This window comes from Corvus hawaiiensis, chromosome 9, assembly GCF_020740725.1.
Source record: "Corvus hawaiiensis isolate bCorHaw1 chromosome 9, bCorHaw1.pri.cur, whole genome shotgun sequence".
Taxonomy (NCBI): domain Eukaryota; kingdom Metazoa; phylum Chordata; class Aves; order Passeriformes; family Corvidae; genus Corvus; species Corvus hawaiiensis.
Window position 1 is genome coordinate 16,895,480 of NC_063221.1, and position 16,254 is coordinate 16,911,733.

The 16,254-nt window shown below is 39.0% G+C and overlaps 1 protein-coding gene across 7 annotated transcripts in view; it reads left to right on the top strand.

The window, feature by feature from the left end:
* Window positions 1-11,145, top strand: part of HFM1 (helicase for meiosis 1) — a 43,091-nt gene extending 31,946 nt beyond the window's left edge. For 3 of the 7 annotated variants that reach the window (XM_048313062.1, XM_048313060.1, XM_048313067.1), the window contains 8 exons: window positions 310-428; window positions 1,246-1,331; window positions 1,438-1,541; window positions 1,648-1,746; window positions 2,211-2,271; window positions 2,538-2,643; window positions 3,030-3,187; window positions 3,461-11,145. In XM_048313062.1, the coding sequence (XP_048169019.1) occupies window positions 310-428; window positions 1,246-1,331; window positions 1,438-1,541; window positions 1,648-1,746; window positions 2,211-2,271; window positions 2,538-2,643; window positions 3,030-3,187; window positions 3,461-3,527 (800 nt within the window). In that variant the 3' untranslated portion in view covers window positions 3,528-11,145. Of the gene's footprint in view, window positions 1-309; window positions 429-1,245; window positions 1,332-1,437; window positions 1,542-1,647; window positions 1,747-2,210; window positions 2,272-2,537; window positions 2,644-3,029; window positions 3,188-3,460 lie in introns of those variants that run through there. The other 4 variants (XM_048313061.1, XM_048313063.1, XM_048313066.1 and 1 more) reach the window with 4 other exon arrangements.
* Window positions 11,146-16,254: the final 5,109 nt, after the last annotated feature.

Sequence of the window (16,254 nt, forward strand, 5' to 3'; positions counted from 1 at the left end):
GAGAATGGGGCCTGAGTTGTTGTAATGATGCAGTCATAAAACCAGTTATAAATAGCTTTGTTAATAGCACTTTTATAAGAACTACAATGATTAATATATTTTGAATTTAGGTTCCGTTTTAAGAAAATGTCAAGCTTGTTACACTTTTATATAAATACTGTGTTAAATCTCGTAGTTAGCATGTTAAATCTTTTAGAATCTTTTAATAGAAGATACTAAGCTTAGTGGCAGTTTTTCAAAGTCATTTGAAAATAATTAGGATTTATCCCTTGTAACTAATCTGAAGATTATTTTGCTTCATTTTCTCAGGTAAAACTGGCATACCTCCAAAGTCACAGATGAATGGAGACACAAAGTTTTCTTTGTACCTAGCTGATTTAAGGAGCAGGAACTCAGTTTCATCTATACCCCCAGTAAAACGGCTAAAGGTTCATTTAAATGCAGTCAGCCATTTCATAGGTTTATTTTAATCTGTTACATATTTGTAGGCATTGTTTGCACAGAGAATTTTATCACTAAATATGAACATTCAAGTTTGACTTTTCTGTGCGGAGTGCAAAAAGTAAAGAAGTACAAAGGTCCAGGAATCTTTGAGAGGTTCTACTGCTCTTTGGAACGCTTCCAATGGTCCACTTTTGTGCATGCCCTCTATGTTTTTTTCTTTTATGGCATTTGATAGGTTGTGGTTGGTGAGGTTCAAAGGCATTGCTGGAAGGTACTGCACTGTGACTTGGTTTGGCAAAATATGACCTGAATGAAACAAACTGTGGTATTTATTAGTCATGCTGCTAAGAGATCTTTTATCACAGGCAGGTAGATACACTTGTTTATAAGAAAACCATCCATATTAGTTTTAAACCTCTGAAAGATTTCATGGCTTGCACTTTATTCCTCTGAATGCAGTGTTAAACTGGGTCTTTCTGCAGCAAGAATGACATTTGAGGTATTGAAGGGTTTTATTTCCACCTCACAGTTTAGTTTGCTTGTTGGCTTGCAATAGAGGATTAGTTAGCCTATAGCTAATACAGATGAGAGTCAGTCTAGCTTTGCCAGGGTGCTGCACTAGAAGCACATAATTCAAACCTTTTTAACTGATGACATTAGATAAGCAGACACCAGAAAGATTTTATGACATTTAAATATTATGCTAACTTACAATATTAATGATGTCATTAATCCTGTTAAAAAAATAACAGTTCTCAATATGTTTATATCTTATAAGTTAAAATATTTTGCTTTCTTTAGGTGCAGATGTTAAATCAACATGTGGAAAATGTGGATCTCAAACAATTTGTTTTTACACCTAAGTCTTTACTGCCAGCCTTGCCAAGGTACTACTAAGAATTGTTTTGTGAATAAAATTACTTCGCAACTTTCTGCAACTGTTTTACTGACACGTCATTGATCTTTTTTTTTTTTTTTTTTTTTTCCAAACAGGTCTAGCAATAAACTGTCATCTTCATCACCTTCAGTGGACCAGGTAGATAATACCTTAGAAGTATCTCAGAAACAACTGCAATCCTGGAATTGTGGAAAGAGTAGTAAGTTATTGCTAATGTTTAAAATTACAATGTTCACTGTTTTGATCTTTCATTTAATCCTTCATGTTTTTCTGCCATACAGATAAAAGCAGATATTGTTTTTCAGATTCTTTGAATGTGGACTTTGAACTGAGAGATGATATTTGGGATGATATTGATGATGAGAAATTGGTATTTGCTAGTAATTTTGTCAGTAGAGAATTAGGTAAGATTATTTCAACAAACATTTTTCCTTTCCTATATACAAATTATTCTACAGGCTGTTATTTGAGAATAAATTGTTATCGTATACAATGAATAGAACTACCTGAAATTTTGGGTTAATTGATTTGACTGCCAGGTTTATTATTCTACCTTGAATGCCACATATGTTGTGACAAATCTAATACAGAAGGCAGAGTTGAAAAAGTCACAATTAAAATTTTTTTGGTGGCCCGCAACTGCATAATTATTGTTGCATAATGTATACTGACTGTATATCTCTGCTTATCTTTGTATTAGCCCAAAACCCATAGAAGAAAAAGTTCAAGTGTTAAGACACCTTAATAATTTTCAAAGTATTATTTATCATATCATGTGAAATATTTAGAAGAGGTTGGGGCTGCTTCTCAACTCTCTTTTTAAAATTTTCATTCTTTCATGGAACGTGGAAATATCTTCACATTCCAGATGAGTGTCAACCCCTCTGCCAGTATACAACAAGCAAAGCCACAAATAACATTTCGAAAGAGTAAGAGTTATATAATTTACTACTATTTTATTCAGTTTAAAATATTGTCTGTATTTCACATGCATCTGTGTAATTAAATATATAGAAGGTTCTTCACTTGTAAAAGTGAATGAAATTTCAATGTTTAAAAGGTATGAATTGTTGAATGATTTTAATGTGGTTTTTATTTAAGTGTGCAGGGAAATAAGGAGAAAATTCTGAACTGAAAAGCAAATACTTTTGCACTTCTGTAAAAATACTGAAATTATTCAACTTGGTATTTTCAGTTTATGCACAGTACAAGATGAGACCAATATTCAGAACTCAGAAGTTTCTGTGGTCAGTAGCACATCAAGAGTGAATTTATCTGTACAGAACAGAAATATAACTTCGGTGAGTAAAAATATATTGATAACAGAATTTCCTATACTTAACAGTATTTACTGTGTAAATATATCTGCCATATCTGACTTAGGAATCAGTTAGGACATCCTGAATTTCTCTGTGTTGTTCAAATCTGCATGCATTTTGTGTTCATTGGGATATTCCTGATACAAAGAAATAGGACATTAATTTTCTTTATATAGCATGATTTCAAAACTATTTACTCAATTTGATAGTTTTTCCATCCAGTATGTAGTTAGATTCATCACATGCTTGTTCCTTGTCAAACACCATAATATCAGTTAAATACCAGTACTACATTCTACAACAACCTGTCAGTTTCTCTTTGAGTTAGGTGGTTTAACCATATGAACTTTTTAACTTTTATGTTGCAGTTCAGTTTTCAAGAAAAAAAACATTCAAGTCCTTCTCAAGAGCTAAAAAATGTACAGTGTTCTGCCATGTCAGAAATAATCTCAGACTCTTCTAAATTCTCTAGGAAGGAAGATTTTTTTATTTTCACGAAAGAACAGGAAAAAGAAGTAGATCCTAGGTAATAAAAACTTACATATATTTTTCTTTTCCCTCAGTGTTCCAGTGCTTAGTTCTTCATGGAACACAGACCTTTAGGCAACGTTTTCGTTTCTAATATTCATTGTTAAAAAGTTTAGTTTTCACAATAATAATAACAATTAGCTGTTCTTAAAAGAGAAATTAAATTATTTTGCTTGTCTTGGTTTCTCTTGACTCTATATAGTGTTCCTGATTTCATGTGCTTTGATGAGCTATACCTTATTTGTTTGTTTGTTTGCTTAATTTTCTTTAGATGTCTTCTTGATGATGAAGTCAATGATGTCAAGCCCTTTCTTGGAATATTTGATGGTATTTTGTAAAACATGTAAACAAAACACATTGTAAGCGCTGGGGAAAAAACTTACAGTCAATGTTACAGTGAAGGCTTCAGTTAAGAGAATTTCATTTCTGTTGTAGACCTGTTTATCAGTATCTGGATTGCTGTGTAGAGTATATAATAATAAAACTGATGTCTAGTTTATAGAATTTATAGACTATAAGAAATAATATATTGTTTTGATAAGTACTTAAGTATTTGTTTGTTGACCTTGCTGTTTTCAGGTTTATAAAGAAAAAATATTGAAATATGTCAAAGGAGAATAGTTCACGAACTGAAGGTGCTTTTATAGATAACAGAAAATCCCATAAGGGAAAGTAAGGGATTTGTAGTAATCTGTTTGTAGTAACATGTCCTGCTTCTCAAGTAATCTTTAAGTGAATGAAAGACTCTTTCCTTGGAAATTTCGTAATGTTTTTTGGGTTTTGCTTTAAGTTTCTCTGAAGCTGAATTTTTCATAGTGCTGATTCTGTGAAATAATTAGATTTAAAAATAGAAGTAATAGAATGATAAATTATTCTAGATTCTAGATATTCCTTTTGACAGTGCTATGAATGTGTTAATAAAAAAGTGCAACTTAAGCAGATATGTTTCCAGATTCTCAGCAAACCAGTTGTTAAATGTCTGTAAAAATATTCTAAAACTCCATTGGCTGTTCACTTTCATACCCAAGGTCATAAAATGGACATTCGTGTGTCCTAATACAGATTTAGGCACCAGGCATTGGTTTTGGATATCTTCTTATAGCTTTAGTATTTGAACAGTAGACCTTGCAAGTTCAACAGTTAGTAGAAGATATGATATTGCCTAAAATCCAAGAGACTGTTAATTTTTACTGCTAATTATTCAAAATGTGAGGAATTAAAATGTTACAATCATGTGTGGAACATTAGCTGTCTGTTCTTGTAATATTGTTTGTGGTGCAACCAAATGCAGCCATGTTTTGCTGCACTACCAGGTTGTAATTTTCTCAGCTAGTAACATTTTACTTGACTGCAGTGTTTCCTTATGCTTTTGACTTGATATAACTCTTTCTCTGCATGAAAGAATGGCCTAGCGTAAGCAGTCTCAATACTCACCACTCAATATGTTTTGGACTATGCAAAAGTCAGCAGGCCCAAGTTTAAACCTCACTTTTCTACACCTCAAGTATTTTATTACATCTGGAAGCTGTAATCCCTTTTTGTCTGATTTTTTAATTAATTAAGCTTCCAAGCTGATGTAACTCAGAATTAAATTACTACACTACTGCTACATTTAGCCCAGCAGTCCTAGTCATGTACACATTACAGTTCTGTGTCAGGGTAAGATGTAAGAATGTGGAGTTTATCTCCTGCCCATCACCATCTTCTGATTTCCATGGAAAACAGATGCCTCCCAGGCAGATACAGTAATGTTTCTCAAAAGATGCTTCGTATAAATGACATGGGGACAAAAATCCCAGGTCATGCCCCAGAAGTGTTGACATAGCTATGGAGAGCTGTAATTTCCATTGTTTAATTGAATCGCATTAAGTGATAAACCTAGTTCACCTGGACACCCTGTCTAGTCACTAGAAAGAGGCAAACACTGTCAGAAAATATTTCAGATTGTAAGTGGGCTGAATTACTCTTTGGTGGAACTCCCCAAATTACCTGTAATGAGAGTGACATGGAGAGGCTGGTGTGCTGTCATTTCACAGGCAGGCTCACTGAATTGCCTTTCTTGTGCACATGAGATGCCTGAATTCCTTTATCCATCTAAGGATCTAACTTTCCTAAGGTGAATAAAACAGCAAAAGATGGCTGTGCTTTGTTTCAGGTGCTGACCAAATGCTAAAAGAGAATAATTAAATTCAGCAGGATATCATCAGAATATTTCACTAAGCTACTAACAATGAGTAAAATATAGACTAAAGTAACTAAAATCGTTGTTGGAGTCTAAACTGATCCTTATTTTTAATTCTACATAGAGTTGTAACATTAAATGAGTGGCTTGAGTTTCAATCAATGGGATTGTGTAAGTAATTCTTTGGGGATACAGCAGGATGCCACAGACTTTAGTCTGGGGATGATTCTACAAAATTTACATTATAAAAAATACTGTTTCCTATAATGGAGTAGTGAAAGAAAATTCAATGTGACAAGAAGTCAGATTTTACTATCTTACTTGTGTGATTCTCCATAATAAAATACATGCTTATACCTGCTTTTAATTTAACTTCAACTTCCTTATATGCTTCCTTGTCCCATCACACATATTGATTTCAAAATATAAACTGAGGTCAACCATATCTGTGCCTGAAGAAAATGCAATATGCACTCAAAACCCATAATCTTCAAAAAATAGTGGGAAAATAAGCGTAGTGTTTAAACATGTTGCCAGACACATTTGTGTATAAGGTAAGTTTATAGCATACAGAATACTGTAAATGTATTGTGACATAATTGTTATTCTAGGGAGCATGTTTTGTGCACATTTTAATTATGTAGACTTTATTAATTTATTGAAGATTTTCATGAGTTAAACATTACAGTAATTGTTAAAATAAGAGCAGTTGCAACAAGTGAGACTCTGGTTATTTGGGTTTATTTTTACTTAGATATACCTTCACAGAATAGTTATGTGAGGTATAAAAGTTGGTGCTCTTAAAGGCAGTCAGAATAATGATAAAGAATGAACAGAAGTCACCATATGAAACCAATATGCACAAAATAGTTAAAATCAGTCATTTTGCAGAGCACAAATGATACCAATCTAATTCATCATTATGACAGTACCAGTGGTACCTCTTCTGAAAGAAAGGGTGTCTTGCATTAGCTCTTTATATCACCCCTTCTGCATTTTATGTAGATGAGCAAAAGAGCTGGATCACATCAATTGTTTTACTGCCAGAATCTTTAATTATATCTCTGAAATGAGATCCGTGAATGCTTGGGGTTTTTTCCAAGCTCCTTTGCTTAACAGGGAAATAGAAAAGAAGGGACTAATCAGGGTAAAATTCACTTCCTGCAGAGGGCTAATAACACATTGAATTTTTGGAAGATTTCCATGAGAATTAACTGAGACACATATGGTGTTTTCAGTGATGAAGTTCAGCTTGACTGAAACAATCAGATAGAAAAAGGGCAGGTATTTATTGGCTGCTACTGTTCAGCTGAGATAAGGGCCAACCTGGCTGAGCCATGCTTCTGTGTTTGTTCTTGAAATCTGTGTGACATTAAATTGTATGAGTTTAAGCCTTCACTTTTCTGCCAGTGTTGTAACTCCTGGTCTCCATGTGCTCTGGACGGGCGTTTGAGATGGAAGGGGCTGGAGTAAGGACTGCACCTTTGTAAGCAATAGGGGCCCTTGAGGCTCTTCTGTCGCCTGTCTGTCTCTAAGCAATGCTGCTCTTCCCTCTGGTTGGGAAGTGACTGGAAAAGTTGTGCTGCTGTTAACTTACAGTCCTGCCCTGCCTGTCCTGCCCTTAGCAAGAGTCCCAGTCCAGACCATTTATAACAGTTAGGGAGAGTTGTTTCCCAGCTGGCTTTAGTATGCTGCCTACCACACTGAAGCACTACGCTTTCGCTGCTCTGTGCGAATGTGCTTTGAGCGATGCCGAGTCTGTCCTCTTGTGCATTTTAAACGGATGATTTCCATGTGCCACGACGTGAGGGGTACATCTAATTGGTGGTGTGTGAAAGTGTTAAGATGTTTTGCAGAAATGCAATAGATGGTACTGGGTGGACATACTTCATGTAAAGAAGGTATATGTCCTTTCAAATATAATAAAAGTGCCTAGATATAATAACAAGTAATTTCTTCCCATATTTAACATATACTGCGTGGAACTAGCATGTCAAACGAACTGTCTTTTTGACTGATGCTAGATGGCAATTTGTACATTTTAGAGAGCTGAGCATAGGGAATAAGGCAAAACATTTTGTTTTGAAGGCTTGAAGGGTATTTTGTTTATATAAAGGAAACAATGTTTCTTTTGTAACTGTGAAACTTTCTATTAAAGGATGCATATAACTTTCAAAATAAAAAGACACTTGTAACTGTAAATGGCTATGATACATTTGCTGTTCCCCCACCCACTTAGAGGCAAAACCTATTTATGAGGCTTTATTAAGTGCAAATAATTCCCATGGCTTCAGCACAGAAGAATCAGCTGCAGAATATAGTCTGATTTGCATATAAATGACATGATTTCTGCCTAGAAAAGTATATTGAAAAATACATATTTCTACATTGGAAACTTGATATTCACACATATTAAGGTCAGCTTGCGTAACTTGTTTTAAGCTGCTGCATGCTGATACCTGATCACACTTCCAGCTAGATTCAGGCTAGATTCAGGCTTTATCCTTTGAAATTATGGATGTCTTTTTTTGATCTAATTAAGCTATAATGTATAGAAATAGATTCCAAAACATTTATCTCAACAGTTTAAGCACTTAAAAGTGCTCAGAATATTCATCAGTACAAGTGGAAAACTCCTAACTTGGCACTTTTCCTTATCTTCAGTACTGCGAATTTGTGATGTGAGCAAATTCCTATTGTTTGGGTGAGACAGAAAAAGGCCTGCTAACTTGCTGTAGTCACTTTAATAAATGGTAGGATATAATGAAAGTAGACATAGAAATATTACTTTTTTTGTATGCTTTAATCTGTGTAGTAAGTAATATAGTGAACCTTGCCATTGAACTCTGTAAAGTCATATTTTCACAGATTCTTATTATATCCTGCTTTGCCAATACTTTTGATGGTGTTTCTTTAAGCAGCCAAGCCACTTATTTGGGACAAGTGTTCATTTACTGACAGGCTCCTGCTGCTTCTTAGATCCATCCTAAAATAAAAGAAAGATGTTGGACAGACAGGCATTAAAAGGTTTGGAAGAGACCTGACACACCTTGGTTTTCAAATCCCTGCTGGCAAAGGTCTTAGTGAACTGAATGCCATTGTCAGAAGCAATAGGTTCTCTGCTTAGAGAGATTGATTTGCCACAGTGAATTGTCATTAGTTTTGAATGCCTCATGGAGAGCTTGACACTGCCTAGTAAAGAAAAAGTGAAAGTAGTGCTATCTAGAAACTTGGATGTGTGAATCAGAACCTCCTTTTTAGCAATTTCTTTCAGTTTATAAAGACTATTAATTCATCTGAATGATAATGAGGCAGTACAGTTTCTTACTAGAATTCTTTTCCTGGTTGTGATGTAATATTTTAGCTGTTGTAGTCCAGACTTGTTAGGTTCCTGGGTGTAGGAAATACTCTTCTTTTATCCCAGAGCTCCATCCTTGCGTCTTATGTGTTATGCCTAGAAAAGGTTTTCTGTCTAGTTGGGAGTTTCTACTCAAAGAATAGTCATCCAGCAGCTGTATCATTTATAATTTTCAGTATCTTCTCAATGATAAAGATTTTAAGCTCTGAGGTCAGTTTGGTTTCTAAAAATTGTACTAACAGATGTAAAAGGTGCACTGACCAAAGCATCAGCACATTATCAAATAATTTTATTTCCAAAGTATGGCAGCAGAAGTGCTAAATAAAGTGTTGGCCATGAAATAGATCTGCTTATCTTGTGATATATCCCAGAGATGCATTTCAGAGACTGGAGGAAAATAACCTGTGTTAGGAAGATAAGAGGTACAAGTGGATCTCTCTCCCTCCCTGTCTCCTGGGTGTGATTATCTCAGACAACCGTATTAGCAGAAGCTTAGACGCATTCTTAGCTTCTGGAATGGATTTGCTGAAGTGACAGTGCATACTGAGGATAATTGTAAAAAGATGGGCTGTGTATTCTGGAGGAAAATAAAGTTGGCAGCTTGCAGTGGTGGAGCACAGCTTCCGATAAGCATGTGGTTCAATAGAAATTAGTCTCTGTCCATAGACTTTATAGCAGCTGATCAGACCTGCTCTTTCAGTTCAAGCAGTTAATAATATCTCAGCACTGTAGCTTAAGGGATCCAATTTTCAAAATTATTGTAGTGTGGGACCGATAAATTTCAGCACAAAGAAGGCATTATTCCATATAATTTATTTTAGATTTCCATCTAGGGTATGTTCTGACACTCCACATGAAAGTCAAATTGTCCATGTAAAATGGTTTTCAGGTGATAAGTTGACCCCTGGGGTTTTAGTAAAATAATAGATGCAGAATTCCATCTGACTCTCCAATCTAGAAAAACTAGTTATCAGCTGTTTGAAGGATTTGATAAGAAAGGGAAAAAAAGAGAGAGCTTTTGTATAGTGACATTTTTCTCATTAATGGGGACAGTGTAAGAATCACAAACTCCTTCTGGATTTGGTAGTAAATACTCTGCTGACGTGTTCCGGGAGGTAGCTGTTCTGTGTGAGGAGTGTATGTGTCTAATCCTCCACATGCATATGGAACAAGGAATATTTCTAATAGACATGTACAGCCCTTCAAAAGAAGGACGTTTACTGTGCCATCATCTGGCCATCATTTCTAAATGCATTCCACCACCAGAGCCTACCTTGGCAGAAGTTTTGTGGCAGAATGACTGTCTTACAGTGCCTAGAGAAATAGTAGAAGAATAACAAATATTTTTTCTGCCAGCATTCTTCAATATTTAGTGCAAAACAAATGGTAACCTGACATGAGGTATTATTTTAAGTTCTTGTCTGAACGCTCTTATAGGACCTGCTGTGATTTTTTTCTAGCTTTGTTATTTTATTTAATTGTATTTAAAGATAGTTCCTACTGTAACTTGTGACTTTACTGTCAGTTTAAGCAGATCCAAAGTTGGGTAGAGGCTTTGTTGCATTTTGTTTTAGTAGATGGGTGTATCTGCCTGTTCATGCAGTACTAGGGAGTAACTGGGGAAAGGTGACAGTAAGATAGGACCAGTCATTGTGACAGTAGAAGCAACTTGCTTAATAAAATGCTAAAAGCATGTTTATGATTAGTGTATTTGAGTGCCTCTTTGAATTTTGGGCAAAGAAAATATGTCCTGCATTTAAAAAAGAACTGTGGTCAAGAAAATGTGACTTTTCTACAGCCTATGTAAACAAAAAGTATTTTCTCAAAGAAAGACCCAAGTCTCTCCTCAGTTGTTCCTGATGTTCCTGTACTTTCCCTGCTTGTGTGGGTGGTGAACATTGAGCTCACTGCAGAAGTACTGTGAATTATAATCTGTTGCTGCAACTTTTGCCAGTGTGAAGAAAGCTACAAGGAGGGCATCTGTTTGCCTCCTGTGTTCTGGAAGGGGCAGACATCTCCTCCTCTGAGAGGAATAGAGCAGTGCTCAGGGATGAAGACACCTGATGCTACCAAGTTGGGTAGAGAAAGGAAATGCAGTGATCTGAGATCTTGTAGGCAGTGTTGTGAAGGAGCTGGGATTTTGCTCGTAGGACAAAGCAAAGCTCTAGAAGTGGCAGGAGAAAGGAAAGTTTCCTAGAGCAGGCTGAGTGGTGTCTGTGGCACTCTGTGAACCATTTCAGAAATGTTCAGATTGGAAGGAAGACTGGGAAGAAAGATTTACCCTGCAGTGACACAGTGGGAACATTACTTTTCAAGCTTTTTATTTAATCTAGCTCTCCAACAGATCAGACTCGTTGTGATTTAAAGAACAATTCTATCCTCTCATTCCAATAAAACCTTCCTTTATAAACCTGGATTCTGTATGTGTGCTTATCAAACAGAAAAGCATCTACCGAAACACAATTGCTAATTCGGGGTCCTTGTGGACAGAATTAAAAAGAGCTAACCACTCTTAAACCTTGCCTCTTTCTCGTTTTGGTTGGTTGGTTTTAGCTTTATAGAGATAACTGGGTGTTAGTCCTGCAAGTGGGTAAGTTGTAACAGATGTGGGACAGGCCTCTTCACTCACTTGAGTGAACTCCTGCTCGTTCAGGTGTATGTGAACTGTACTGAGATCTGCTGGAGTGTGCTCAAAAGCAAAGCATCTGTTGCATTCTTAAAGTGCTTTTCTTCTGGAAGAGCAGATCTGAGAACCAGAAGAATTTATTAATAACTCTGACTTCTGCTATTGACTGGATTTAATCTGCATTAACACTTTCCAAAGTAGCTATGTATTTTGCTTTGGGCTGTTTGTCACTCTGAGGCTGATTTGAAAATGTGTCATCCAATTTCAAGCTTCCAGGTGTTAGCACTGAAACATTTACCTCTCCACTGAGGTAACTATCAAAATATTTGTATTTGTGGCCCCAGTTAAATTGTAGGCCTCACCTTTTGCTTACTTAAGACCTGTGAGAAATTGTTTCCTTTCCTGGAGTGGGATGATGCACGGGAAGTAAAGTGCTTTATCTGTATTCCTCCATACCCCTAATATTGGGAAATGCTGGGCTGATATGGTGTTAGGTGCTGTAGCTGTGTAAGTATTCACTGAAAAATCTGTGAGTGCAGCCATAGGTAGAGTTGGTGTCAGACATGAAAACATCATAATCCAGGCCTGGAAGGAGAGTCCCAGAGCTCTGGATCAGGGAAGGCACCCAGAGCAGGCCCATCCCCAGCATCAGCCTCCTGCAGGACAAGGACAACAATCCATTACCCCAACAGGATAAGTTTACTAAAGAAGCATCTGATATATGTGTTTTTACGAAAAAGTCCCTCCCATAACTTTTAATGTGGGAGTGGGGTATCTGTTCTAAGACTTTTAACTCGGGACATATCATGTCTAAAAACTAAAAATACTAAAAAGGAGGAAAAATAGTGGACAAAGTATTGCCTCCTTCAGAGGCACAGCTTTAGAAACCACCTGTTGCCTACATGAAGCACTGAGGCTTTGAGGGTAGTGTTGAGTTTGGGACATTCCTCACCTTCATGCCTGTATTTCACCTTTTTGCTCCTGTAGACAAACTTTATGCAGATGCCATTTTTTGTACTGCTATACAAGGTTGTGCTGACTGGCCAGATAGTTTTGGAAATATGACTGGAATGTGCTTGTGAAGACATGGAAACCTAATCAGTAATGAAAATAGTCACTGAGTGTAAATCTGTGTTCTGTCAGAAAAGTTTGTTGATGCTGTGGAGCTCCACTACTTGCCCTGTATCACTCAGCTGTTGTACCAGACCAGTTGTTCTGTAGGGTTGTTATGTGAAATATGTTTTGAGAAGCATGTCTCTTATCTCTTGGCAATGCTGTTACAGCCAGAAGAAGGTGCATGTGTATAAAGAGCAAAGCAGACTAAAATGTTACCTACCACGGTTGTATTTCACTCATCCTTGAACTGGAAAACAGCCTTTGTTTCATGTGTATGTCAAGTGAACTACATAACATTAATGGAACAGAGATGCAAATCCTGCTTAGAATTGTCATTGTCAGCTATTAATATATTTTCAATAGTATTTTTTATTTGGAGCTTAGTCATAACTCACCAAGATATAGTTCTGCTTATTAGCTATAGAGGTGTTTGAAAGTGCTTGGGATGCTCCAAGATTTCATTCCAGCTTCACAGCATTCCTCATTGCCTTGAAACTGTGCTAGGCTTTGTATCTCTAGTGAAAGAACCAATTAAAGAGCAGCACTAAATTTACTTTTCCACTCCTTGTGTGGATGGAATGGGAAATGAAGAGCTCTTTGCCACCAACTGGAATGGGTAATACAATATATTTGTAAACACCTGTGTCTTGCCACAAACCCTGACAAGAGACTTCAGAACATATTTCTTTAAAAAGGTCATTGAATACAACCCCCAGGACGCAACGCACACTAAGTGCTTTAATATGTCTTTCACACAGGCCTCACATCGGACATTTCCCCTCCGTTACTGCGCTCACAATCGCCCGCCTGAGGTGCATTGAGGAATCGCCCATCTGTCGTGCAGGGACCGCGCGCGGAACGAGCCCTCGTTCACCGCGCACCCGCGGGAGCTCCGCGGCCCCGGCGCAGTGCAGGAGAGACAGCGCGGGGCCGGGGCCGGGCTCCGCGTCCGCTCCCCTCGGGCCGCGGGGACGGGTGGGCCGCACGGGACGGCGGCCCCTTGCCCCGCAAGCGTGCGCGGGGACGGCCCGGGACGGCCGCGGTGCCGCCTTCGGGGTGCCGCCCTCCGGGTGCTTTAGCCGGCGGCACTCGCGTCTCAGCGTGCGCTCCCCCTCGGTGTTGGCACCAGGCGCAAGGTGAGACCGCGGTATGGCACAGCTTGTGCTGCACCCACCCTATGCTGTGTTCCACGGTGCTTGTCCAGAGGGCTCTCGGGTCTCGGTACTGCTGAGTAGGTGACACGCAGACCCGCGGGCAGGGACCCCGGGAGGGACCCGACCCGCCACCGGCGCCCACCCGCGCCCCGGAGGGACCTGGTGGCAGGGCACGCGGCTTGCAGTGTATTCTAACCAAGCGGATTAAATGGTTAATGAGGGACTGATGTGCTGCAGAGGGACGGTGACATACCATCCTTTCGGGATTTTTCCAGACGAGGGAGGCGTGTGACCCCACTCCAGCACCGCAGTTCCCTTCTGTCTCCGTTACTCTCGGGTGCCATCTGGGCCAGCCAGAGGGGAGGCCGAGCTGGAGTACCATTGCCAGCCACTGCTGCGTGGAGCGTCTCGGTGTGCAGTTCCTCTGTACCGAGCCCATTCGCGGGTCTGCCCGCCCCAGCCAGCCCATCACCCTTCCCTGTGGCAAAGAAGGGAAAGAAAAGTGCCTTCTTAATGCAGAAATAGGTTATGGGATAGTTTTTGTCTCAGAATTAATTTTCTTCTGAAAAGGAAAGTGCGTGCCCAAAGCAGCTGTTGGGCTGATCTCCCTTCCCTACGTGCGAGGTTCCAGTTGCATGCCAGAGGGAGAAGGGAGAAGTGGTAAGACTTGGCTTTGCTCTGCTTTGTCCTGTCCAGACCTTGCTGGGTTTGGCTCTGCAGCCGGCACCCAAGTGGCCTGCAGTGGCTCTGGGGCTGGGGAAAGCTTCGGTGTGCCTGTGGTCGAGGCACCTTCCCTACAGGAAAAATGTGTCAGCACATGGACTGGTATCTGGCTTCACATTCCTTCCCAGAGTTCTCGAGATGTTAACTTTCAAAAGGGAGGTCTCCCTTGTGGATTTATGTCAGTGATTTTGGGTTTTAAACTATTCATGCATGAAAAATTACTGTAGGATCTGTAGACTCCCATGTATGAATAATGACTACATGGGAACACAGATTACAGCAGTTTTGCACTGAGACTGCTGCAGTTTACATGCTCTCTTTGGGAACATTATGAAACGTTTTTAAATGCTGGTTCATGTTAATGCATGGATTTCAATCAGTCTCTTTTTGTCCCTTTTGGATTTGTTCAACTTAACAGCTAGTGTGTCTCATGTTTGCTCTAAGATATGCTTAGCAAATTAGGCAAATAAAAAAATGCATGCAAAAATATGGTGCTATGCACATGTTTCAGGTTTTTTATTTATTAATAGACTCCAATTTCCATAGGATAGTCTGCTTTTTCTTTTTTTTTTACTTTCAGTGGATAGTTTATGCCAATTACATGTAGTTTAACAGCTTTGAAATCTGTTTTTGCTTTTCTAATGCATAAAGACATTGATTCTGTTTCAGGTTTTAATTAAACTCTACACTGACTTTAAAGATTCTATTGTCCTTTTCATTTAAATAGGATTTTTGTTAGATCTTTAACAAGACCTCAGTGGGGTAATAAATCTAAGCAATTGTCCTTATTAGGAGCAGATTATCCTCAAGAGATGGAAAGTCACAGAAGTAACTAAAACCATTTGTAGAGACTGAACTAAGGCTTTTTCTTCCTAAACATTAAACAGACTTCAAAATTACTTGCTTGGGCACTCAAATTAAATTAAATGATATTTTGTTTATTTTTCACATTTTCAGTGTAGGCTGTTTGCATTTACTTAAAATTTGAGTTTCATTGAGTAGAATTCACTCCTGAATAAGGATCCTTACTTTCAGTACAAAAATACAAGCTGTAAATGCAACTCCGTATATCCTGCCATTTCTTTTGTTATTAACCCTTGCAGTGCTTCTAATTTATAGGATCTCCTGACACAGTGAGTGTATCCTTAGTTCATTGTTTTTGCCATAGTAGATGAGTCTTGGCTGAAGAATTGGTCTTGTGTTTGTCCCACACCCCAGCCAAGGAGAACTGTGGTGTGCAGCAGTGTGGAGCTTGTGCAGAGATCTCAGATGCTGGACTAAAAACACAGGGTCTTGGAGGAAACTTGTCATACACCCAACAGTTCCGTCTAGGTGTGGCCTTAATGTGTTTTTTACATACTACTAGGAGGTGAAAGGGGATATAACTCTAATGGTTATTTTATTTTTAGCTGTTTGCTTCATTCGAGGGTATTCTCCGTCATGTAGGTGCTCAGGGTTTGCTTTGTTCCCGGTTTTAGTCAACGTTTGACTTCTGATGAGACAAGGCCTCCTTGATACCCGCAGTCAAATCCTGAATTTCTCCCCAGTGTTTAATTCCCGACTTCGTTATACACATTGTGGTGCACTTTCATTAAGCATCCAGGTGTGTGGAAGCTCCGTTTTGTGGGTCACTCATTTCTAGGACTTAGTTCTACAAACCAACAGGCAGAGGCAGGGATGTTGTTCAGGGACATTGTCCCAGTGAGCCGTGCCGGGAGAGTGGCGTTTTCCCGCTGGCCGCAGCCGCTATGCTGCCTGAGCCGCTGCCCTCCGCGAGGCGCGCCGCGGGAAGCGGGGCTGAGGGGACTCGGCCGCAGGAAGCGGGGCTGAGGGGACTCGGCCGCAGGAAGCGGGGCTGCGGGGACACGGCCTTAGGAAGCGGGGCTCCGGGGACACGGCTGCGGGG